Source organism: Oncorhynchus mykiss, chromosome 25, assembly GCF_057628025.1.
Source record: "Oncorhynchus mykiss isolate SJ-2025 chromosome 25, ASM5762802v1, whole genome shotgun sequence".
NCBI lineage: Eukaryota > Metazoa > Chordata > Actinopteri > Salmoniformes > Salmonidae > Oncorhynchus > Oncorhynchus mykiss.
This window is the reverse complement of record NC_143046.1, coordinates 89,023,904-89,051,087: the sequence shown is the minus strand read 5'-3', so window position 1 is coordinate 89,051,087 and position 27,184 is coordinate 89,023,904. Positions and strand designations below refer to the sequence as shown.

General features: G+C 43.8%; 2 protein-coding genes across 2 annotated transcripts in view; one reads left to right on the top strand and one right to left on the bottom strand.

Annotated features, from left to right (window-relative positions):
* Positions 1-801: 801 nt before the first annotated feature.
* trip11 (thyroid hormone receptor interactor 11) overlaps positions 802-27,184 on the bottom strand; it is a 58,467-nt gene continuing 32,084 nt past the window's right edge. Inside the window, exons 15-33 of the mRNA XM_036962313.2 lie at positions 25,131-25,516; positions 24,836-24,964; positions 24,526-24,633; positions 23,241-23,443; positions 21,982-22,120; positions 20,741-20,845; positions 19,230-19,763; positions 18,417-18,527; positions 17,937-18,107; positions 17,087-17,236; positions 16,124-16,317; positions 15,269-15,432; positions 14,075-14,178; positions 13,300-13,399; positions 11,143-11,224; positions 9,403-9,517; positions 8,107-8,232; positions 3,070-3,217; positions 802-1,604 (exon numbers count right to left, since the gene is read on the bottom strand). Of these exons, the coding sequence (XP_036818208.1) occupies positions 1,372-1,604; positions 3,070-3,217; positions 8,107-8,232; positions 9,403-9,517; positions 11,143-11,224; positions 13,300-13,399; positions 14,075-14,178; positions 15,269-15,432; positions 16,124-16,317; positions 17,087-17,236; positions 17,937-18,107; positions 18,417-18,527; positions 19,230-19,763; positions 20,741-20,845; positions 21,982-22,120; positions 23,241-23,443; positions 24,526-24,633; positions 24,836-24,964; positions 25,131-25,516 (3,302 nt within the window). The 3' untranslated portion in view covers positions 802-1,371. The remainder of the gene's footprint in view (positions 1,605-3,069; positions 3,218-8,106; positions 8,233-9,402; positions 9,518-11,142; positions 11,225-13,299; positions 13,400-14,074; positions 14,179-15,268; positions 15,433-16,123; positions 16,318-17,086; positions 17,237-17,936; positions 18,108-18,416; positions 18,528-19,229; positions 19,764-20,740; positions 20,846-21,981; positions 22,121-23,240; positions 23,444-24,525; positions 24,634-24,835; positions 24,965-25,130; positions 25,517-27,184) is intronic.
* On the top strand, positions 4,699-6,552 carry LOC149972161 (uncharacterized; the record flags this gene model as incomplete). The annotated part of the gene is made up of 1 exon (XM_090221524.1): positions 4,699-6,552. A coding segment is annotated over one exon (1,776 nt), but the record flags the coding sequence as incomplete, so codon positions are not given.

Below are 27,184 nucleotides of genomic sequence, written 5' to 3'. Positions count from 1 at the left end.
CTGTCATCAAGGCAAAAGGGTGGCTACTTTAAAGAATCTAAAATATATTTTGATTTGTTTAACACTTTTCTGGTTACTACATGATTCCACGTGTGTTATTTCATAGTTTTGATGTCTTCACTAATATTCTACAATGTAGAAAATAGTAAAAATAAAGAAAACCCCTTGAATGAGAAGGTGTGTCCAAACTTTTGACTGATACTGTGTGTGTATATATATATATATATATATATATATATATATATATATATATATATATATATATATATATATATATATATATATATATATATATATATATGTATAGCACTGCATGTTTAATACATACAACAGTGTTATATGTGTCCAAATAGCACCCTATTCCCTACAGTGTACTATATTTGACCAAGGCTCTGGTAGGGATCATAGGGATTAGGGTGCCATTTTGCCGGATCAGACAGATTATCGTGAAGGCCTATGGCTAAAATGAAAGAATACAAAACATAACATTTAGAAAGTCCTACATCCCCCCCAATAGTCCAACCAGTCATATTTAGAAGAGATGTTCTCCTTCAATCACATACGCGTCACATGACACAGCTATACCCAGGAGTCATTCACACACACACAGTTCCCTCTTTGTTCAATGCATAAACCGTTTTCCCCGTTAGCAATATACCGTGGCAGACAAAGTTACAAAGACCGAGTGAGTGGGAGGGACACCGCGGGCATTGAACAGCAAGTCCTGATTCTACCTCATCTCCTTAAAAGGAGATTTCTTTCTGTTGCTCAAACAACCAAAAACGTGTGTACCAACGCAGATTTTCCCCTTTAACTTTAATAGTGTCAACGAAATATCAACCCGACAACAAACTGACAGTTAAATCAGAGAGGGTCTGCCTGACATGTCCTGCTGTTTGGAGGTTAGAAGAACCATCATCCTGTGTAGATGTTAGTAGAACCATTATCCTGTGCAGAATTTAGTAGAACTCTCGTCCTGTGCAGAATTTAGTAGAACCCTCATCCTGTGCAGAATTTAGTAGAACCCTCATTCTGTGCAGAAGTTCGTAGAACCCTCATCCTGTGCAGAAGTTTGTAGAACCCTCATCCTGTGCAGAAGTTCGTAGAACCCTCATCCTGTGCAGAAGTTCGTAGAACCCTCATCCTGTGCAGAAGTTAGTAGAACCCTCATCCTGTGCAGAGGTTAGTAGAACCCTCATACTGTGCAGAATTTCGTAGAACCCTCATCCTGTGCAGAAGTTAGTAGAACCATCACTGAGGGACTGTTGGAAGAAAGCACTACACAGTAATAACGGTCCTCCTCCATCTCAGTCTGTGTATACGCTCCTCCTGATTGGATGAGGAGCTTTGCGTGACAGGCCGTGGCTCCAATCACTGCTTGAGTAAGTCTTTGAGCACCTGCCCGCCACTCTCAGCGGAGACGGGCACGGGGGTGAAGGTAGGCAGGTTGTCTGAGATGGGTTTCATTAGGAGGTGGTGGTGTCCTCCCGACGCGCTGGAACTACCGCTCCCATGATGCATCAGCGGTACGGCCGCAGAGCGGGGAGCCAGGAAAGGGTTGGACTCCCCGGCTGCTCTCTGTCCCCTGCCGGCTGCCGCCCCTCCTGAGGAGGAAACAGAAGTTAGAGGTCAGAGGTCGGAATAAGCTGGAGGCGGCAGGGGTTGAGATGGCCCGGAACCTTGAGATTTGTTTGTTAACTTAAGATGTAAACAAACAAGTCTCTACAGAGGTTCTGGCTAGGGGTGAGACTGAGGGCAGAGGAGTCTGGGTAGAAGGGTCCAGGTATGGTTGATATTCTGAACCATCCTACTGGGAGAAACTGCTGCCGTGCTGTCTCCCACTGTAAATCATCCCATGCTCTCACTCAACCCTGGCCAGGTTATTCATATTTCATGCAACATGGGTTCTTCTGCCCTCAGTCTCAACCCTAGTCAGAACCATTGCTACACTGCCCGCTAAACTTCACCCTGGAACAATATTACCATGACAACATTACCTCACCCTGGCACAACATTACCATGACAGCATTACCTCACCCTGGAACAACATTACCATGACAGCATTATTTCACCCTGGAACAATATTACCATGACAGCATTCCCTGGAACAATATTACTATGACAGCATTACCTCACCCTGGAACAATATTACCATGACAGCATTAGCACACCCTGGAACAATATTACCATGACAGCATTACCTCAACCTGGGGAAATATTACCATGACAGCATTACCTCACCCTGGAACAACATTACCACGACAGCATTACCTCACCCTGGAACAATATGACCATGACAGCATTACCTGGAACAATATTACCATGCCAGCATTACCTCACCTTGGAACAATATTACCATGACAGCATTACTTCACCCTGGAACAATATTACCATGACAGCATTACCTCACCCTGGAACAATATTACCATGACAACATTACCTGGAACAATATTACCATGACAACATTATTTCACCCTGGAACAATATTACCATGACAACATTACCTGGAACAATATTACCATGACAGCATTACCTCACCCTGGAACAATATTACCATGACAGCATTACTTCACCCTGGAACAATATTACCATGACAGCATTACCTCACCCTGGAACAATATTACCATGACAACATTACCTGGAACAATATTACCATGACAACATTACCTGGAACAATATTACCATGACAACATTACCTGGAACAATATTACCATGACAACATTACCTCACCCTGGAACAATATTACCATGACAGCATTACCTCACCCTGGAACAATATTACCATGACAGCATTACCTCACCCTGGAACAATATTACCATGTCAGCATTACCTCACCCTGGAACAATATTACCATGACAGCATTACCTCACCCTGAAACAATATTACCATGACAGCATTATGTCACCCTGGAACAATATCACCATGACAACATTACCTGGAACAATATTACCATGACAGCATTACCTCACCCTGGAACAATATTACCATGACAGCATTACCTCACCCTGGAACAATATTACCATGACAACATTATTTCACCCTGGAACAATATTACCATGACAGCATTACCTTCAGGTTGTTGAGCCCAGGCTGAGCTGGTGGTCCTCCCAGGAGGCGGGGCACTGAGAGGTTTGATGTCATAGACAGGAAGTCTGGGGGCAGGGAGCGCCGGCCTAGACTCCACCTCCAGGAACTTTACAAACATCTCAGAGAACGACTGGAAAATAACAGAAGAGATCAGAGAAGTATTACCAGAGAAGAACAAAAGAGAACTACCGGAGAAGAACAACAGAGAACTACCGGAGAAGAACAACCAAGAACTACCGGAGAAGAAAAACAACCAAGAACTACCGGAGAAGAAAAACAACCAAGAACTACCGGAGAAGAAGAAGAACAACCGAGAACTACCGGAGAAGAAGAAGAACAGAGAACTACCGGAGAAGAAGAAGAACAGAGAACTACCGGAGAAGAAGAAGAACAGAGAACTACCGGAAAAGAAGAACAGAGAACTACCGGAGAAGAAGAAGAACAGAGAACTACCGGAGAAGAAGAAGAACAGAGAACTACCGGAGAAGAAGAAGAACAGAGAACTACCGGAGAAGAAGAAGAACAGAGAACTACCGGAGAAGAACAACCAAGAACTACCGGAGAAGAAGAAGAACAACCAAGAACTACCGGAGAAGAAGAAGAACAGAGGACTACCGGAGAAGAAGAAGAACAGAGGACTACCGGAGAAGAAGAAGAACAGAGAACTACCGGAGAAGAAGAAGAACAGAGAACTACCGGAGAAGAAGAAGAACAGAGAACTACCGGAGAAGAATAAGAACAGAGAACTACCGGAGAAGAATAAGAACAGAGAACTACCGGAGAAGACAAACAACAGAGAACTACCGGAGAAGACAAACAACAGAGAACTACCGGAAAAGACGAACAACAGAGAACTACCGGAGAAGACGAACAACAGAGAACTACCGGAGAAGAACAACAGAGAACTACCGGAGAAGAACAACAGAGAACTACCGGAGAAGAACAACCGAGAACTACCGGAGAAGACGAACAACAGAGAACTACCGGAGAAGACGAACAACAGAGAACTACCGGAGAAGAAGAACAATAGAGAACTACCAGAGAAGAACAACAACAGAGAACCACCAGAGAAGAAAAACAGAGAACTACCGGAGAAGAAGAACAACAGAGAACTACCAGAGAAGAAGAACAACAGAGAACTACCAGAGAAGAACAACAGAGAACTACCGGAGAAGAACAACAGAGAACTACCGGAGAACAACAGAGAACTACCGGAGAAGAACAACAGAGAACTACCGGAGAAGAAGAACAACAGAGAACTACCGGAGAAGAAGAACAGAGAACTACCAGAGAAGAACAACAGAGAACTACCGGAGAAGAAGAAGAGCAGAGAACTACCAGAGAAGAACAACAGAGAACTACTGGAGAAGAAGAACAGAGAACTACCGGAGAAGAAGAACAGAGAACTACCGGAGAAGAAGAACAGAGAACTACCGGAGAGGAACAACAGAGAACTACCGGAGATAAAGAAGAACAACCGAGAACTACCGGAGAAGAAGAAGAACAGAGAACTACCGGAGAAGAAGAACAACAGAGAACTACCGGAGAAGAAGTAGAACAGAGAACTACCGGAGAAGAAGAAGAACAGAGAACTACCGGAGAAGAAGTAGAACAGAGAACTACCGGAGAAGAAGAAGAACAGAGAACTACCGGAGAAGAAGAAGAACAGACAACTACCGGAGAAGAAGAAGAACAGAGAACTACCGGAGAAGAAGAAGAACAGAGAACTACCGGAGAAGAAGAAGAACAGAGAACTACCGGAGAAGAAGAACAGAGCACTACCGGAGAAGAAGAACAGAGAACTACCGGAGAAGAAGAAGAACAGAGAACTACCAGAGAAGAACAACAACAGAGAACTACCGGAGAAGACGAACAACAGAGAACTACCGGAGAAGACGAACAACAGAGAACTACCGGAGAAGACGAAAAACAGAGAACTACCGGAGAAGAAGAACAGAGAACCACCGGAGAAGAACAACAGAGAACTACCGGAGAAGAACAACAGAGAACTACCGGAGAAGAACAACAGAGAACTACCGGAGAAGAACAACAGAGAACTACCGGAGAAGACGAACAACAGAGAACTACCGGAGAAGAAGAACAGAGAACTACTGGAGAAGATCAACAACAGAGAACTACCGGAGAAGAAGAAGAACAGAGAACTACCGGAGAAGAAGAACAGAGAACTACCGGAGAAGAAGAAGAACAGAGAACTACCGGAGAAGAAGAACAGAGAACTACCAGAGAAGAACAACAGAGAACTACCGGAGAAGACGAACAACAGAGAACTACCGGAGAAGACGAACAATAGAGAACTACCGGAGAAGAAGAACAACAGAGAACTACAACAGAGAACTACCGGAGAAGAAGAACAACCGAGAACTACCAGAGAAGAACAACAGAGAACTACCGGAGAAGAACAACCGAGAACTACCGGAGAAGAACAACCGAGAACTACCGGAGAAGAACAACCGAGAACTACCGGAGAAGACGAACAACAGAGAACTACCGGAGAAGAACAACAGAGAACTACCGGAGAAGAAGAACAACAGAGAACTACCAGATAAGAACAACAGAGAACTACCGGAGAAGAAGAACAACAGAGAACTACCAGAGAAGAACAACAACAGAGAACTACCGGAGAAGACGAACAACAGAGAACTACCGGAGAAGAACAACAGAGAACTACCGGAGAACAACAGAGAACTACCGGAGAAGAACAACCGAGAACTACCGGAGAAGGCGAACAACAGAGAACTACCGGAGAAGAAGAACAACAGAGAACTACCAGAGAAGAACAACAACAGAGAACCACCAGAGAAGAACAAAAGAGAACTACCAGAGAAGAACAACAGAGAACTACCGGAGAAGAAGAACAACAGAGAACTACCAGAGAAGAACAACAACAGAGAACCACCAGAGAAGAACAAAAGAGAACTACCAGAGAAGAACAACAGAGAACTACCGGAGAAGAAGAACAGAGAACTACCGGAGAAGGCGAACAACAGAGAACTACCGGAGAAGAAGAACAACAGAGAACTACCAGAGAAGAAGAACAACAGAGAACTACCAGAGAAGAACAACAGAGAACTACCGGAGAAGAACAACAGAGAACTACCGGAGAAGAAGAACAACAGAGAACTACCGGAGAAGAACAACAGAGAACTACCGGAGAAGAAGAACAACAGAGAACTACCGGAGAAGAAGAACAGAGAACTACCAGAGAAGAACAACAGAGAACTACCAGAGAAGAAGAAGAGCAGAGAACTACCGGTGAAGAACAACAGAGAACTACCGGAGAAGAAGAACAACAGAGAACTACCAGAGAAGAAGAACAACAGAGAACTATCAGAGAAGAACAACAGCAAAATTATTCAGCCCCCTTAAGTTAATACTTTGTAGCGCCACCTTTTGCTGCGATTACAGCTGTAAGTCGCTTGGGGTATGTCTCTATCAGTTTTGCACATCGAGAGACTGAATTTTTTTCCCATTCCTCCTTGCAAAACAGCTCGAGCTCAGTGAGGTTGGATGGAGAGCATTTGTGAACAGCAGTTTTCAGTTCTTTCCACAGATTCTCGATTGGATTCAGGTCTGGACTTTGACTTGGCCATTCTAACACCTGGATATGTTTATTTTTGAACCATTCCATTGTAGATTTTGCTTTATGTTTTGGATCATTGTCTTGTTGGAAGACAAATCTCCGTCCCAGTCTCAGGTCTTTTGCAGACTCCATCAGGTTTTCTTCCAGAATGGTCCTGTATTTGGCTCCATCCATCTTCCCATCAATTTTAACCATCTTCCCTGTCCCTGCTGAAGAAAAGCAGGCCCAAACCATGATGCTGCCACCACCATGTTTGACAGTGGGGATGGTGTGTTCAGCTGTGTTGCTTTTACGCCAAACATAACATTTTGCATTGTTGCCAAAAAGTTCAATTTTGGTTTCATCTGACCAGAGCACCTTCTTCCACATGTTTGGTGTCTCCCAGGTGGCTTGTGGCAAACGTTAAACAACACTTTTTATGGATATCTTTAAGAAATGGCTTTCTTCTTGCCACTCTTCCATAAAGGCCAGATTTGTGCAATATACGACTGATTGTTGTCCTATGGACAGAGTCTCCCACCTCAGCTGTAGATCTCTGCAGTTCATCCAGAGTGATCATGGGCTGCTTGGCTGCATCTCTGATCAGTCTTCTCCTTGTATGAGCTGAAAGTTTAGAGGGACGGCCAGGTCTTGGTAGATTTGCAGTGGTCTGATACTCCTTCCATTTCAATATTATCGCTTGCACAGTGCTCCTTGGGATGTTTAAAGCTTGGGAAATCTTTTTGTATCCAAATCCGGCTTTAAACTTCTTCACAACAGTATCTCGGACCTGCCTGGTGTGTTCCTTGTTCTTCATGATGCTCTCTGCGCTTTTAACGGACCTCTGAGACTATCACAGTGCAGGTGCATTTATACGGAGACTTGATTACACACAGGTGGATTGTATTTATCATCATTAGTCATTTAGGTCAACATTGGATCATTCAGAGATCCTCACTGAACTTCTGGAGAGAGTTTGCTGCACTGAAAGTAAAGGGGCTGAATAATTTTGCACGCCCAATTTTTCAGTTTTTGATTTGTTAAAAAAGTTTGAAATATCCAATAAATGTCGTTCCACTTCATGATTGTGTCCCACGTGTTGTTGATTCTTCACAAAAAAATACAGTTTTATATCTTTATGTTTGAAGCCTGAAATGTGGCAAAAGGTCGCAAAGTTCAAGGGGGCCGAATACTTTCGCAAGGCACTGTTTCTCTGTGTGTGTGTGTCTATATCTCTGTGTGTGTGTGTCTATATCTCTGTGTGTGTGTGTCTATATCTCTGTGTGTGTGTGTGTGTGTCTATATCTCTATGTCCATGTGTCTATATCTCTGTGTGTCCATATCTGTGTGTGTCCATATCTCTGTGTGTGTGTGTGTGTGTGTATGTGTGTGCATAATGTCCATATCTCTGTGTGTGTGCATAATGTCCATATACTCACGTTGTTGAAGCCCCCCTGTCCTACTCCAGGTCTCTGTGGTGTGTTGGGGACACTCTGTACAGCTCTGCCTCCCAACCAGCCGGACACCCAGCCGCCGACACCATGGCCTCCCTCCTCCTCCAGCAGCTACAGGGACATAGGTTAGAGGTCAGAGATCACGATTAGTCAGGGACAGAGTGAGGTGACCACCGAGAGCCGGAGTCGACTCCAACAGAATTGATTCCTCGACCACCGAGAGCCGGAGTCGACTCCAAAAGAGTTGATTCCTCGACCACCGAGAGCCGGAGTCGACTCCAAAAAATCCTGGAGTCATTCCATTTCACAATACCCCATAATGACATCACAATAACCCACAATGACAAAGTGAAAACATGTTTTTTTTATAGACATTTTAGCAAATGGGTTGGGTTTGGTAAGAGAAGACTGACTGGGTTGGGTTTGGTAAGAGAAGACTGACTGGGTTGGGTTTGGTAATGGGTTGGCTAACAGAAGTCAGAAGGTAACAGACGTTTGGTAACAGACGACAGAATGGTCAGAGAGTACTTGTCTTTTATGCATATAGCAACACCATCACCTTTAATCATAGTAACCATCAATGCCAATGTCTTTGTCGGTGATTGTTTTTTGAGCCACGTTTCAGAAATCTTGCAAAACACGAGTCTGTGGTTTTTCCTCTCTCCAAATATTCACAAAAATCAAGTTTGGGAAGAAGACGACTCCCATTTATGTGCAGAAACGTCCGACTGTTTAATCCAGATGGTAGAAATGTCGGGATCTGGATTAGACCTGGATTAGACCTGGATTAGACTGCACATTTCCTGACAGTAAAAGCAGCAACAAATAATGGCAAGTCTAGATGGGATTTTACACCATTTGGACTCACAGCCAGTACAAGAACCTTCATCCAGAGGAACCCGTCTTCAGCACTACGTATTTCAAAAGGTGCATGCAGTTCAGAGGTATGGTTATGTACCAAATAAACACTCCAGACATGGGGCGGCAGGGTAGCCTAGTGGTTAGAGCGTTGGACTAGTAACCGGAAGGTTACAAGTTCAAACCCCCGAGCTGACAAGGTACAAATCTGTCGTTCTGCCCCTGAACAGGCAGTTAACCCACTAGGCCGTCATTGAAAATAAGAATTTGTTCTTAACTGACAAAAAAAATAAATAAATGTAAAACACAAGTGTGCAGTTTCTCTCATGTAGAATGAAGAAAACGCCAAGGAGCAGAAAGAGGAAGTAAGGAGAGGAGGGGGAGAAAGTGGTAGAAAAGAGGAGGAGGGGTGTTGTCAGTCACCTGGTTGACCTCATCCTTGTCCAGTCCCAGGACACTACCCATGAGCCTCAGCACCTCGGAGCGTTTGGGTTTCGGGGTGTGGAAGTATCCCATGAACAGGTTCCGCATCAGAGCCCTGAGCAGACAGAATATAAAGAAGAGTTAGCAGCCATGTCTGAGCCAGAAACAGCACGTAGGGGAGGAGCCTATCTCGTGTTACTGTAGCGTGAGGCAGCTTGATGTACAAGTACAACCCCCTGGACCACAAAGAGTCATTACACAGCCATGGGGAAATTAACACGGCCTACAATCTACTGCATATAGCTCTATTAACACAGCCTCTATTACATATCTCTAACACAGCCTACAATCTATCATATATATCTCTATTAACACAGTCTACAATCTATTACATATATCTCTATTAACACAGCCTACAATCTACTACATATATCTCTATTAACACAGCCTACAATCTATTACATATATCTCTATTAACACAGCCTACAATCTACTGCATATATCTCTATTAACACAGCCTACAATCTATTACATATATCTCTATTAACACAGCCTACAATCTACTACATATATCTCTATTAACACGGCCTACAATCTACTACATATATCTCTATTAACACAGCCTACAATCTATCACATATATCTCTGTGTGGTGGGCGATATCAAACGGCATTTTTTTCAACACTCGTTTTTTTGAAGAAATACATTATGTCGTTAACGCTGTAAACTTCAGCAGTTATAATCACAACCTCTGATCAATTTACATGAAAGATGAAAGATGTAATTAAATACCAGGGATGAGGCTCAATTCCAAATGAAGTCAGACAATTCAGGAAACTGAAATACCAATTCAATAAGACCGAAAAGGAAAAACAATTCATTTTTTAAAAGTTAGTCCATCTTTTAATTATACATTCAAATCACTTCCTGAATTGAATGACTTTCATTTGAATTGCCTCCAGCCCTGTTAAATACACCATATTTAGTCAGTGTAGTGTTAAATACACCATATTTAGTCAGTGTAGTGTTTAAATACATTTAGTCAGTGTAGTGTTAAATGCATCATATTTAGTCAGTGTAGTGTTTAAATACATCATATTTAGTCAGTGTAGTGTTTAAATACATCATATTTAGTCAGTGTAGTGTTTAAATACATCATATTTAGTCAGTGTAGTGTTGAAATACATCATATTTAGTCAGTGTAGTGTTTAAATACATCATATTTAGTCAGTGTAGTGTTGAATACACCATATTTAGTCAGTGTAGTGTTTAAATACACCATATTTAGTCAGTGTAGTGTTAAATACACCATATTTAGTCAGTGTAGTGTTGAATACACCATATTTAGTCAGTGTAGTGTTTAAATAAATCATATTTAGTCAGTGTAGTGTTGAAATACATCATATTTAGTCAGTGTAGTGTTAAATACACCATATTTAGTCAGTGTAGTGTTTAAATACACCATATTTAGTCAGTGTAGTGTTAAATACACCATATTTAGTCAGTGTAGTGTGTTAAATGCATCATATTTAGTCAGTGTAGTGTTAAATGCATCATATTTAATCAGTGTAGTGTTTAAATACATCATATTTAGTCAGTGTAGTGTGTTAAATACACCATATTTAGTCAGTGTAGTGTGTTAAATGCATCATATTTAGTCAGTGTAGTGTTTAAATGCACCATATTTAGTCAGTGTAGTGTTAAATGCATCATATTTAGTCAGTGTAGTGTTGAACTTACTGGTCTACTTGTCCCTCTGTGCTATTCAGCAGGTTCATCAACTTGTCCTGAGACTCTTCCAACATCTCCTGCCTCACATCAACTGTAACACACACACACACACACACACACACACACACACAGTTTTATACGCTGCAGCTCCTCAGAAGTCTGAAGCGTGGTTAGTTTGGCTATACCTCAACAGCCGTGTCCCAGAGACAGCCGTGTCCCAGAGACAGCCGTGTCCCAGAGACAGCCGTGTCCCAGAGACAGCCGTGTCCCAGAGACAGCCGTGCCACAGAGATAGCCGTGTCACAGAGACAGCCGTGTCACAGAGACAGCCGTGTCCCAGAGACAGCCGTGTCCCAGAGACAGCCGTGTCACAGAGACAGCCGTGTCACAGAGACAGCCGTGCCACAGAGATAGCCGTGTCACAGAGACAGCCGTGTCACAGAGACAGCCGTGTCCCAGAGACAGCCGTGTCACAGAGACAACCGTGCCACAGAGACAGCCGTGCCACAGAGACAGCCGTGCCACAGAGACAGCCGTGCCACAGAGACAGCCGTGTCACAGAGACAGCCGTGTCACAGAGACAGCCGTGTCACAGAGACAGCCGTGTCACAGAGATAGCCGTGTCACAGAGACAGCCGTGTCACAGAAAGCTTCAGTCATCAGGGAGGCAGATCAGGGCATGTTGGCCATCAGGACAACATTCAGCCTGGTACACACTTTATTTCCCATAAGGCCCTGGTCAGAAGTAGAACACTTTATTTCCCATAAGGCCCTGGTCAGAAGTAGAACACTTTATTTCCCATAAGGCCCTGGTCAGAAGTAGAACACTTTATTTCCCATAAGGCCCTGGTCAGAAGTAGAACACTTTATTTCCCATAAGGCCCTGGTGGAAGTAGAACACTTTATTTCCCATAAGGCCCTGGTCAGAAGTAGAACACTTTATTTCCCATAAGGCCCTGGTCAGAAGTAGAACACTTTATTTCCCATAAGGCCCTGGTCAGAAGTAGAACACTTTATTTCCCATAAGGCCCTGGTGGAAGTAGAACACTTTATTTCCCATAAGGCCCTGGTCAGAAGTAGAACACTTTATTTCCCATAAGGCCCTGGTCAGAAGTAGAACACTTTATTTCCCATAAGGCCCTGGTCAGAAGTAGAACACTTTATTTCCCATAAGGCCCTGGTGGAAGTAGAACACTTTATTTCCCATAAGGCCCTGGTCAGAAGTAGAACACTTTATTTCCCATAAGGCCCTGGTCAGAAGTAGAACACTTTATTTCCCATAAGGCCCTGGTCAGAAGTAGAACACTTTATTTCCCATAAGGCCCTGGTGGAAGTAGAACACTTTATTTCCCATAAGGCCCTGGTCAGAAGTAGAACACTTTATTTCCCATAAGGCCCTGGTCAGAAGTAGAACACTTTATTTCCCATAAGGCCCTGGTCAGAAGTAGAACACTTTATTTCCCATAAGGCCCTGGTCAGAAGTAGAACACTTTATTTCCCATAAGGCCCTGGTGGAAGTAGAACACTTTATTTCCCATAAGGCCCTGGTCAGAAGTAGAACACTTTATTTCCCATAAGGCCCTGGTCAGAAGTAGAACACTTTATTTCCCATAAGGCCCTGGTCAGAAGTAGAACACTTTATTTCCCATAAGGCCCTGGTCAGAAGTAGAACACTTTATTTCCCATAAGGCCCTGGTCAGAAGTAGAACACTTTATTTCCCATAAGGCCCTGGTCAGAAGTAGAACACTTTATTTCCCATAAGGCCCTGGTCAGAAGTAGAACACTTTATTTCCCATAAGGCCCTGGTCAGAAGTAGAACACTTTATTTCCCATAAGGCCCTGGTGGAAGTAGAACACTTTATTTCCCATAAGGCCCTGGTCAGAAGTAGAACACTTTATTTCCCATAAGGCCCTGGTCAGAAGTAGAACACTTTATTTCCCATAAGGCCCTGGTCAGAAGTAGAACACTTTATTTCCCATAAGGCCCTGGTGGAAGTAGAACACTTTATTTCCCATAAGGCCCTGGTGTAAGATAAAACACTTTATTTCCCATAAGGCCCTGGTGGAAGATAAAACACTTTATTTCCCATAAGGCCCTGGTGGAAGATAAAACACTTTATTTCCCATAAGGCCCCGGTCAGAAGTTCCTTCATGCTCTCTCCCACCTTGTTTTTTGAGCTCTTCTAGCTGTTCCTCCTTTAGGTCCAGCTGGTCAGTGAGTCTGGAGGCTGAGTCCAGAGCAGCATTAGCCTCATCTAGGTTGATCTGAGAGAGTGACACAGCGAGAGACAGAGAGGGCGAGAGAGACAGAGCGAGAGCGAGAGAGACACAGAGCGAGAGAGACACAGAGCGAGAGAGACACAGAGCGAGAGAGACAGAGAGCGAGAGACACAGAGCGAGAAAGACAGAGAGAGAGAGAGAGAGAGAGAGAGAGACAGAGAGAGAGAGAGAGAGAGAGATATGATAAGTAGACCAATAAGTCAGAATGTAACATTTATTTTTATTTATTTCACCTTTATTTAACCAGGTAGGCCAGTTGAGAACAAGTTCTCATTTACAACTGTGACCTGGCCAAGATAAAGCAAAGCAGTTCGACATATACAACAACAACACAGAGTTACACATGGAGTAAAACAAACATACAGTCAATAATACAGTAGAAACAAGTTTATATACAATGTGAGCAAATGAGGTGAGATAAGGGAGGTAAAGGCAAAAAAAAGGCCATGGTGGCGAAGTAAATACAATATAGCAAGTAAAACACTGGAATGGTAGATTTGCAGTGGAAGAATGTGCAAAGTAGAAATAAAAATAATGGGGTGCAAAGGAGCAAAATAAATACATACAGTAGGGGGAGAGGTAGTTGTTTGGACTAACCTGAGGACTATATGATTGAGGAGTGGATGTGTACTTGATGAGAGTTGTTCTGAAGTGTCCTACCTGAAGTGCTGAGGCCACGTCCTCCAGTTTAAGTGCTTTTCTTCTCCACTCGTCCTTCTCCCTCTTGTATTTATCGAGCTCTGACGAATACATGGCTTTCTCTTCTGTTGGGAGGAGAACACAGAGAGAAGAGGTTCATATCTTTATAAAGACCAGAAGAGCTCTATTTTCTCTGTCGGAGTTGATGTTGCTTTTAGATGAGACTGGTCCCAGATCTGTGTGTGGTATAGCATCAAGTTGGCTATAGAGCACAAACAGATCTGGACACCAGGCTATATAATCACTACAACCTCAGTGACTATAGAGTTGGCTCTACAGCACTAACAGATCTGGATACCAGGCTATATAATCACTACAACCTCAGAGACCATAGAGTTGGCTATACAACACTAATAGATCTGGATACCAGGCTATATAATCACTACAGCCTCAGTGACCATAGAATTGGCTATAGAGCACTAACAGATCTGGATACCAGGCTATATTCTCCCTACCGCCTCAGTGACCATAGAGTTGGCTATAGAGCACTAACAGATCTGGATACCAGGCTATATTCTCCCTACCGCCTCAGTGACCATAGAGTTGGCTATAGAGCACTAACAGATCTGGATACCAGGCTATATTCTCCCTACCGCCTCAGTGACCATAGAGTTGGCTATAGAGCACTAACAGATCTGGATACCAGGCTATATTCTCCCTACCGCCTCAGTGACCATAGAGTTGGCTATACAACACTAATAGATCTGGATACCAGGCTATATAATCACTACAGCCTCAGTGACCATAGAGTTGGCTATACAACACTAACAGATCTGGATACCAGGCTATATTCTCCCTACCGCCTCAGTGACCATAGAGTTGGCTATAGAGCACTAACAGATCTGGATACCAGGCTATATTCTCCCTACCGCCTCAGTGACCATAGAGTTGGCTATACAACACTAATAGATCTGGATACCAGGCTATATAATCACTACAGCCTCAGTGACCATAGAGTTGGCTATACAACACCAACAGATCTGGATACCAAAAATAAACAACATGCATTACAGCAGAGAGGCTAGCCTGGTCCCAGACCTGTTAGTGCTCTTACCAACTCCTACGGTCCTTATCATGGCATTACATCGATCATAGACGCCATCTACACAGCACAAACTGATCTGGGACCAGACCAGTGGAGGCCAGTAGTCTTGCCTTGCTGGAACTGCTCTAGCACCATCTGGAGGTTGGACAGGGACACGGCGTACTGGTTGACCTGGTCCCGTGCTGCTCTGAGCTGAGTCAAGGCCTCGTCTCTCTGCCTCACCGTTCCACTCAGCTGCTCCTGGAGAGACTCCACCTGGAGAGACGCCTGGTGGCTACGAGACAAACAAAGAAGAAGGATGTCTCTCGTTTTTCTGCTACCCAAACCTCGCTGCGTCTAACATCGAGTGGCTGCTGCCAACACACCGACTCAACTCTGGCCACTTTAATAATGGAAATGGATGTAAAATGTATCACTAGTCACTTTAAACAATGCTACTTAATATAATGTGTACATACCCTACATTACTCATCTCATATGTATATACTGTACTCAATACCATTTACTGTATCTTGCCTATGCCGTTCTGTACCATCACTCATTGATATATCTTTATGTACATATTCTTTATCCCTTTACACTTGTGTGTATAAGGTAGTAGTTTTGGAATTGTTTAGGTTAGATTACTCGTTGGTTATTACTGCATTGTCGGAACTAGAAGCACAAGCATTTCGCTACACTCGCATTAACATCTGCTAACCATGTGTATGTGACAAATACATTTGATTTGATAGTGCAGAACACAAACTTTCAATTGGACGTACATTTCTGTGTGTTCGTGGACACGGGACAATAACGTTTTTATCCTTCTGTAACTCAACCAACACCAGTGATAAACAGACCATCTGTTTTCAAGGGGTCTTGTTCATTAGGGCCCCCAGAGTCAAAAAAATGTTTCAAGACGTTTCAAAAACGTTCAGATAGTACTTCCCTGTTTCATCTTCGTGCCTACTGAACATGTTTACCTGGTGCTCTCCACCTGACTGGAGGAAGTGGCCAGTCTGTCGTCCAATAGCGTGACTCTCTTGCGTAGTTCCGCCTCCCTGTCCTCCGCGGCGAGGACCTCCCGTGTGTAGGACTCCTCTATCTCCAGCAGGTGGTTACGTAGTCGGTCCAGCTCCAACTTCAACCGCTGCTCTCTGTCCTTCACATGCTGCAGCTGAGAGAGCGAGACAGGCGGTTCGAAAGAGAGGAGACAGACAGTTCGAGAGAGAGACAGGGAGAGAGAGAGGAGACAGGCGGAGCGAGAAAAACATACACAGAGAGAGAGCGAGAGCGAGAGATGTTTTTGAATAATAAAAGACCACCATTTCCCTACCAGAAACCCTGGACGGGCCACCATTTCCCTACCAGAAACCCTGGACGGGCCACCATTTCCCTACCAGAAACCCTGGACGGGCCACCATTTCCCTACCAGAAACCCTGGACGGGCCACCATTTCCCTACCAGAAACCCTGGACGGGCCACCATTTCCCTACCAGAAACCCTGGAGGGGCCACCATTTCCCTACCAGAAACCCTGGACGGGCCACCATTTCCCTACCAGAAACCCTGGACGGGCCACCATTTCCCTACCAGAAACCCTGGACGGGCCACCATTTCCCTACCAGAAACCCTGGACGGGCCACCATTTTCCTAACAGAAACCCTGGACGGGCCACCATTTCCCTACCAGAAACCCTGGACGGGCCACCATTTCCTTAACAGAAACCCTGGACGGGCCACCATTTTCCTAACAGAAACCCTGGACGGGCCACCATTTCCCTAACAGAAACCCTGGACGGGCCACCATTTCCCTACCAGAAACCCTGGACGGGCCACCATTTCCCTACCAGAAACCCTGGACGGGCCACCATTTTCCTACCAGAAACCCTGGACGGGCCACCATTTCCCTAACATAAACCCTGGTGTGTGTGTCCATCAATCCTACCTCTGTCTGTATGGCTGTCGTCTCCATCTGTTTCTGTTTCAGAGCCAGCATGACCTGGTCTCTCTCCTGCTGGAATGCCACAGCTTTCTCCTGCATGGACCTCAGCTCGTTCAGGAGCTGGTTGAGCTCTCCAGACTTCTGGCTGTTGCCCTGGGAAACGTATCAATAAAAATGTATTTAAAAAAAATGTTGATCAAACAGCTGGTTCTGCTTCCCGCTCTTCTGACTGTTGCCATGGGACACCGCAATGGAACGGTCAGGTTATGAAAACACACACACACACCTGATAGGTGCAGTGAAAGTGTTGTTTTACAGGGTCAGGAAAAAATACATTATTGATCAGTTTGAGAAAAGATTTAACCAAGTGTTTGAAAATGTATTTAAACTATTTAAATAGCCTATTTTACTTATTTGATTGAATTTCTCTGTCCTTCACTAGATCTGTAATCTATTACTAATTATAAACTGGGTGGTTCCAGCCCGGAATGCTGATTGGCTGACAGCCGTGGTATATCAGACCGTATACCACGGGTATGACAAAACGTTTACTTACACTGCTCTAATTTACGTTGGTAACCAGTTTATAATAGCAATAAGGCACCTCAGGGGTTTGTGGTATATGGCCAATATACCATGGCTAAGGGCTGTATCCAGGCACTCCGCGTTGTGTCGTGTCTAAGAACAGCCCTTAGCCGTGGTATATTGGTCATATATCACACCTCCCTCTGGCCTTATCGCTTCAATAAAGGATTTGAGTTATGGCATTTTAAGTCCCCCAATGATCATTCTCCCAAAAATGTGTAGTTAGTAGTTTATAGTAACTGATTTTGTACAGTACAAACATCCTAACCTGTTCTCTGTCCTTGAGCATCTTCTCCATGGCGGCAGCCTTCTCCGACATGGCGCTCCTCTCAAACTCCTTCTCCCTCATGAGGAGGGACACCTGCATGTTGGTCTCCTGCAGGGCTCTGAACTCTGACTCCTTCTCCCTGCTCCGCTGGGCCACAGCCTCGTTCTCATCCTTCAATACAACACAACTTTATTTTACCAGGTTTCAGCCAACAACGGAAATATATCTTAATATATCTTATATCTCTCAATCCCCTCCAGACAGCACACTTGACCCTCACACACAAGGGTCAAGCTGCAGTCTAGTGCCACTGGATAGAGAGCATGTTGTGGGTTTAAGGGCCTTGCTCAAGAACCCAACATCTTTAGGATGACCTCCACATCTTAGCAGCCCTCCAGATTTCAGGTCAATCCAGCCCAGGATTCGAACTGGCTATCTTCCGGTTAAAAGTTTGAACTCCTGAGCCGCTGGGCTACCTACCTTCAGCTTCCTGGTATCCATCTCCAGGATAAGAGCTCGCTCCTTCAGGTTGGTCACGGCTTGTTTTAACACCTCGTTGTCGCTCTCACGGTTCCTCAGGCTCTCACTCACCTGGATAAATAAACAAATGCACAGATTGAATGGCTGCTAGAACATCCTACCTTTGCACCTATGTGGACACTCAAAATGGCTGCTAGAACATCCTACCTTTGCACCTATGTGGACACTCAAAATGGCTGCTAGAACATCCTACCTTTGCACCTATGTGGACACTCAAAATGGCTGCTAGAACGTCCTACCTTTGCACCTATGTGGACACTCAAAATGGCTGCTAAAACGTCCTACCTTTGCACCTATGTGGACACTCAAAATGGCTGCTAGAACATCCTCCTTTGCACCTATGTGGACACTCAAAATGGCTGCTAGAACATCCTACCTTTGCACCTATGTGGACACTCAAAATGGCTGCTAGAACGTCCTACTTTGCACCTATGTGGACACTCAAAATGGCTGCTAGAACATCCTACCTTTGCACCTATGTGGACACTCAAAATGGCTGCCAGTCCACCATTTATGACATAATTCACTTGAATTGACCGTTGTACTCATTCTAATGAAGGGGTCATTAGTCACTTGATTCAGTTGCAACTGAATATAGATTTTATTTACGGTTACATTTAAGTCTTAATAGCGCACACGCTGTGCCTTCCTCATATATCACACACACACACACACACACACACACACACACACACACACACACACACACACACACACACACACACACACACACACACACACACACACACACACCTGGGTGAGTTGATCTCCTTTAGTCTTGATGAGCAGGTCTTTCTCCCTGACAGAGCGCTGCAGAACGTCCAGTCTCTCTCTGACCTGTCTGGCCTCCTCGGCGTGGCCTCGCTGCTCGCTGTCTGACACCTGGGCTGAGTTACACAGGCGGTGGTTATTCTCCTGCAAGGTCCTGATCATAGTCTCCCTCTCAGACAGGAGGGCTCTCAGAGACTCCAACTCCTGTCTCAGTCCTTCCTGGTTCCCTGGTGTTGCAGGTGCTGCCACCTGGTGTCTGGGAGGTTCCACTGCAGCAGGATGCTGGGCAGTAGACGTCAGGGCAGCAGACAGTGGGGTGACTTGGGGACTCTGCGCCACACTGTCCAGTTTCCCCAGGAGGACATCTTTAGTACTGCTCAGCTGGCTGATGGTCTGTTGGACGTGGGCTAGTTCGTGACTGAGACTGCCGAGCTTCCTCTCCTTCTGCTCATAGCTGTGGATCAGACGGCTGTAGTCCACGGAGAGAGTCGAGGTGCAGTCGTTGTCTGCATCCACCTACAGGATCAGAGACAAAACAGTCCTTTATTCATCCCAATAAGGCTGCTGAATGACGGATCACTAGTAGGTTCAGCGGGCTGGCCGACTCGTCACGTTGTAGTTGACAGAAGGGGTTGGGCGATGTCAACCTTTGTCCTATCGTGATCATGTACCCATAAAACACCCCAATTGGGAACCACCCCGCCCCCCCCCCAAAAAAAAAATAAACAGAAAACTCAGCTAAAAAAAAACACATGACAAAAGATTATGTTGTTGAAAGACTTTCCTTTCAAGTGGAGGAAGAGATCTGTCATGATGGACAGGCTGTCTACAGGGTCTATGGTGATGTCTATAGTCATCGTAGCATCTGTCAACAGACAGTGGGATGGGACGACTAATGTTCAGGTAAGCAGATATTTCAATAATGATTATTTGGACAAAATCAGGATTTCACAAGTTCTCACATCTTTCTAATTTGGGTTTCCGTTTAGGGTGACTTCGCCAATCGTTTGGGGTGACTTTGGGGTGACTTTGCCAATCGCCAATTGAGTTAGTACTTTATCTTAACATTATTACTGCTGGGCAGGCTCATTATCATTACATATGATACATGATTCATTACTATAATATATGATGATGGTTACCTGTCCCTGTAGCTTGTGGAGCTCCTCTACCAGCTGTCCAGATTCATTATATTACATATGATTCCCTATATTACATATGATTCATGATTCATTACTTTAATATATGATGATGGTTACCTGTCCCTGTAGCTTGTGGAGCTCCTCTACCAGCTGTCCAGATTCATTATATTACATATGATTCCCTATATTACATATGATTCATGATTCATGACTTTAATATATGATGAAGGTTACCTGTCCCTGTAGCTTGTGGAGCTCCTCTACCAGCTGTCCAGATTCATTATATTACATATGATTCCCTATATTACATATGATTCATGATTCATGACTTTAATATATGATGAAGGTTACCTGTCCCTGTAGCTTGTGGAGCTCCTCTACCAGCTGGCCAGATTCATGCTGCATGTTCTTTACCGTGGTGATCACCTGCATCTTCCACTCCTCCATCTTCTTCACCTGGATACATTACAATACATACATTAGACACAGCTACATTAGCCTCAGCTACATTAGCCTCAGCTACATTAGCCTCAGCTACATTAGACACAGCTACATTAGCCTCAGCCACATTAGCCTCAGCTACATTAGCCTCAGCTACATTAGACACAGCTACATTAGCCTCAGCTACATTAGCCTCAGCTACATTAGCCACCTTCCAATACATACATTAGCCACAGCTACATTGGCCACAGCTACATTAGCCACAGCTACATTAGCCTCAGCTACATTAGCCACCTTCCAATACATACATTAGCCACAGCTACATTGGCCACAGCTACATTAGCCACAGCTACATTAGCCACAGCTACATTGGCCACAGCTACATTAGCCTCAGCTACATTAGCCTCAGCTACATTAGCCACCTTCCAATATATACATTAGCCACAGCTACATTAGACACAGCTACATTAGCCTCAGCTACATTAGCCTCAGCTACATTAGCCACAGCTACATTAGACACAGCTACATTAGACACAGCTACATTAGCCACAGCTACATTAGCCTCAGCTACATTAGACACAGCTACATTAGACACAGCTACATTAGCCACAGCTACATTAGCCTCAGCTACATTAGCCACCTTCCAATATATACATTAGCCACAGCTACATTAGACACAGCTACATTAGCCTCAGCTACATTAGCCTCAGCTACATTAGCCACAGCTACATTAGACACAGCTACATTAGACACAGCTACATTAGCCTCAGCTACATTAGCCTCAGCTACATTAGCCTCAGCTACATTAGCCACAGCTACATTAGCCACAGCTACATTAGACACAGCTACATTAGCCTCAGCTACATTAGCCTCAGCTACATTAGCCTCAGCTACATTAGGCACCTTCCAATATATACATTAGCCTCAGCTACATTAGCCTCAGCTACATTAGCCTCAGCTACATTATGCATCTTCCAATATATACATTAGAGACACCTTTATACATGGAATTGCACTATCGCACTTTAAAAAACAGCGATTCCTCATCTGTGATGTGAATCATGTTTTTACCTCCCGCGAGAAGGTTTTATGACACAAAGGCAGGCACAGTTCTGTAAAAACAGACCAAAATGCTAACTATCTGGTCTTGCCTGTTGTTTCAGTGTGTCCCTGTCCTGCAGCAGTTCTTCAAACTGGTTGGAGCTGACGCCTCCAGAGTCTCCTGCCTGCAGCACCGACACCAGGGTCTGGCACTTCTGGGTCAGCGCGTCGATCTCAATGTCCTTCTCTCTGATAATAACAACAACGATGATGACAATAATAATAAGAAAATTAAATTGTATTTGCATGCTCAAGGACAGGAGAATATAATTAAACAGCACATGGATACATGACATTACCAAGTAGGGCACAGTACACTAGAAGGGGCAAGATGGCACCAAAACACATTTTATATATATATATATATATATAAAACAATTTATTACACATACATATATATACACCACCGTTCAAAAGTTTGTGGTCACTTAGAAATGTACTTGTGATTGAAAGAAAAGCTTATTTTTTGTCCATTAAAATAACATCAAATTGATCAGAAATACAGTGCAGACATTGTTGATGTTGTAAATGACTGTTGTAGCTGGAAACTGCTGATTTTTTCTGGAATATCTACATAGGAGTAGAGAGGCCCATTATCAGCAACAATCAAAAGGCTAATTGATCATTAGAAAGTCCTTTTGCAATTATGTTAGCACAGCTGAAAACTGATTAAAGACGGAATAAAACTGGCCTGTGTCTGGAGCATCAGCAATTGTGGGTTCGATTACAGGCTTAAAAATGGCCAGAAACAAAGGACTTTCTTCTGACACTCGTCAGTCTATTCTTGTTCTGAGAAATGAAGGCTATTTCATGTGAGAAATTGCCAAGAAACTGAAGATCTGGTACAACGCTGTGTACTACTCCATTCACAGAACAGAGCAAACTGGCTCTAACCAGAAGAGAACGAGTAGTGGGAGGCCCCGGTGCACAACTGAGCAAGAGGACAAGTATTTTAGAGTGTCTAATTTGAGAAACAGACGCCTCACAAGTCCTCAACTGGCAGCTTCATTAAATAGAACCAGCAAAACACCAGTCTCAACGTCATCAGTGAAGAGGCGACTCTGTCCAGTGTCTGTGTTCTTTTGCCCATTTTAATCTTTTATTTTTATTGGCCATTCTCAGATACCACTTTTTATTTTATTTTATGGACCCCAAACTCTTGAACGGTAGTGTATATCATTTAGCAGACACTTTAATTCAAATGGACTTGCATTCCCGGGAAAGGAATCCACAATCCTGGAGTTGCAAGGGCCTTGTTCTACCAACTGAGTTACTGTATTTCTGCACCGAATGTACAACACAACTACACCTGATGATCCGGGACAGGTTCTGGATGGTCTCTCTGAACATCTCCTGGCTGCCTGAGGGGTCAGACATGGTGGACAGCCTCTGGTTCTCCTGCTGGACCTTGAGGAGCACAGCTTCCTTCCCTGCTACAATGTCCATGATGCGCTGGTAGTCCCCCCTCAGCTGACTGTTCTCCCTCGTCTTCTCATTCAGCACCGCCAGCACCTAAATTAACAAAAACACATTTTACTTCAACAATCCCAAATTCTACACAGTCACACATTTTACACAGTCACTTTACACAATTAAAAAAAAAATGTCAATTTGTTTATTATATCCTCTTATTGTTCTGTTTTTACTACATCTGTACTACTATATGTAGACTACTTCTACCGTTTAAAGGTTTGGGGTCACTTAGAAATGTCCTTGTTTTTGAAAGAAAAGCACATTTTTGGTTCATTAAAATAACATCAAATTGATCAGAAATACAGTGTAGACATTGTTAATGTTGTAAATGACTATTGTAGCTGGAATTGGATGATTTTTAATGGAATATCTACATAGGTGTACAGAGGCCCATTATCAGCAGCCATCACTCCTGTGTTCCAGAGGCGCGTTGTGTTAGCTAATCCAAGATTTATCATTTTAAAAGGCTAATTTGTCATTAGATAAACGCAGAACACCCGCAAAGCACCAGTCTCAACGTCAACAGTGAAGAGGCGACTCCGGGATGCTGGCCTTCTAGGCAGAGTTGCAAAGAAAAAGCCATCTCTCAGACTGGCCAATAAAAATAAAAGATTAAGATGGGCAAAAGAACACAGGCACTGGACAGAGGAACTCTGCCTAGAAGACCAGCATCCCGGAGTCATACTGAACTAGTCTGAAGGACAGTTTTATTCCTTCTTTAATCAGAACAACAGTTTTCAGCTGTGCTAACATAATTGCAAAAGGGTTTTCTAATTAATGATCAATTAGCCTTTTAAAATAATAAACTTGGATTAGCTAACACAGCGTGCCATTGGAACGCAGTAGTGATGGTTGCTCATAATGGGCCTCTGTACGCCTATGTAGATATTCCATTAAAAATAATCTGCCCGTTTCCAGCTACAATAGTCAATTACAACATTAACAATGTCTACACTGTATTTCTGATCAATTTGATGTTATTTTAAAAATGGACAAAAAAAAAAAAGTGTTTTTCTTTCAAAAGCAAGGACATTTCTAAACGACCCCAAACTTTTGCACGGTAGTGTAACAATAATACAGTCTACTTGGCAAATAAAGTTTATTCCGATTGTGATTCTGACCTGCTCTCTCTCCACGGCGTAAGCCTGCAGTTGCTGCTGGAGGAACATCACGTCCTGGCTGTGACCCCCCAGGGAGACTCTAGCATGCAGTGCCTGGATCTCCAGGTCCTTGAGAGAAATAAAAATCGGTATATTGAAAAACTGTTACATCGTCTCAAAACATGGTTAAATTATACATTTGATATCATGGATGGTCAAGTCCTTGTATCCATAGTAGGGTCCAGACGTTACATTTCTCCAGCCCCATCCCTCGGCTTTTTTACTAAAACAGTTGTTTCAACTGCATATTGCCCTTTTAAAAATGACATACCTTCTGCAAGAGCATCTGGGAGAGTTTCCCAATCTCCTCTCTGGAGACCACCAGTTGGGCCAGCTGTCTGGTCAGGTTCAGGTTCTTCTCATTCAGCTGGCTGATTTCAGTCTCTTTCTCCTTGATGCCCTTCAGGGTTAGATCCGATGTATTAGCAAGAAGGCCACAGTTGCTCAAGTCAAGTGAGATGAATGATGTCATTACATTTATTTTAATTTTATGTTGTCATTTAACAGAAATCAGATTATTTATTAGATTATTGTTATAATATTAAATAATAAAATGCAGGAATTACCTTCACCAGACGGTTTATCTCCACCTTTGACAGGTCATGTTTCTCGTTGTCGTTCTCTCCGTTATTCAGGGACGACTGGGTCTTGTCTTCCTGTTGGAGTATGACCACTTCCTGTTCCTGGGAGGAGTGGGTGTGGCCGAGGTGATCTACTTCCTGCTGCAGGCGCCCAATCTCCTCGTCCTTGGCGTGGATCAGCCTATCGTAGTTCTCTCTGCTCTGCTCGTGGCGTTGGTGGGCCTGCTCCAACTCATTCTGCTGCGCCAGGAGAGACTGCTGGGAGGAGAGGAGGTGACCCCGCTGCTCCTCCACTCTCCTCTTCAGGGAGTGGCCCTCCTCCTCCAGTCCGTCTCTGGTGCTCTTCAGCTGGCTGATCTCATTCTCCAGTTCTGTGATTAACATTTTTTGTAAATCTGAATGTGACTGTCGTCAAGGCGATTCCTTTCTGCAGGACTATGAGACGGCGACTTAAAAAATTAATAAAAAAAAAAAGGTATTTTTGCAACCCTTTGCGTGAGTTACATTTTTAATTGTTCGCACTAAACATTCTACCTGGTCACCTGAATCAAAACTTCCTATTTTCTGAGGGCGGATAAAACCATGAATTTGATTAAGCAGTAAAAAAGGCATTATTCTCATGATTGCTGTAATGAAAGTGTCTGCCCCCACTGCTGTGCCTGGTGCGCTGGGACCGGCAGCTGTAGTGAGTGAGCCTTTTTTTACACCTCTTAGAATTGCGTGAAAACTTCTACTTTGGAAGCGATAAGTTGTCCAAATGAAAAAGAGAAGGACGGTCAACGCTTTCTTGTAGGTGTAATGTTTATTTCTTTAACGCTCTTTACCGAGCGCAAAGCACACCTAATTAAACAAATCAAGACATCTGATCTGATAGGGCTTTGAAATACGTAGCACGCCGGCCATCACAAGTGAACTCGGCCACATTGCAACGTGTTTTTTAAAAAATTAGGATTTACATTTACCGTTAGATTAATACATGGTGTTATATTTAAACGTTAGCGATCTAGCTAATGTGTTTTGGCTTTCTACTTCCTCAGGTGGTAAATTAGAACCGATCGAATTAGGCCTATATAAAAAATGTTAGTGCATCGTACATAAAAGATGAAGGAAAATGAATCTCAATTGAACCCCCCCCCCCCAAAAAAACTAAATTCTGGAGCGCTATTTTGACAGTAAGATATAACAAAACATTTGCATAATGTTCAACCCAAAACTCATAACAATCATTGGATTATATATTTTTTAATCGTGCATTCCTGTTTGGCCTGTTAGAAGTAACAACGTATTTATTGAATACGATTTCACTAGTCTATTACCCTTCCTAATATAGTATTGTGAACGACTTCATCATTATTTTATAAGATGACTCATATAAAGTCAGTGCCAAGTCTAGGGCCAAAAGGCTTCTCAACAGTTTTTAACCCCAAAGCCATAAGACTCCTGAACAGGTCATCAAAATGGCTACCCGGACTATTTACATTGTATGCCCCCCCCCCCAACCAACCCCTCTTTCACGCTGCTGCTACTCTGTTTATCATATATGCATAGTCACTTTAACTATACATTCATGTACATACTACCTCAATTAGCCCGACCAACCGGTGTCTGTGTATAGCCCCTCTACTGTATATAGCCCCTCTACTGTATACAGCCCCTCTACCGTATACAGCCCCTCTACCGTATACAGCCCCTCTACCGTATACAGCCCCTCTACCGTATACAGCCCCTCTACCGTATAGAGCCCCTCTACCGTATAGAGCCCCTCTACCGTATATAGCCCCTCTACCGTATATAGCCCCTCTACCGTATATAGCCCCTCTACCGTATATAGCCCCTCTACCGTATACAGCCTCTACTGTATACAGCCTCTACTGTATATAGCCTCTACTGTATACAGCCTCTACTGTATACAGCCTCTACTGTATACAGCCTCTACTGTATATAGCCCCTCTACTGTATACAGCCTCTACTGTACACAGCCTCTACTGTACACAGCCTCTACTGTATACAGCCTCTACTGTATACAGCCTCTACTGTAT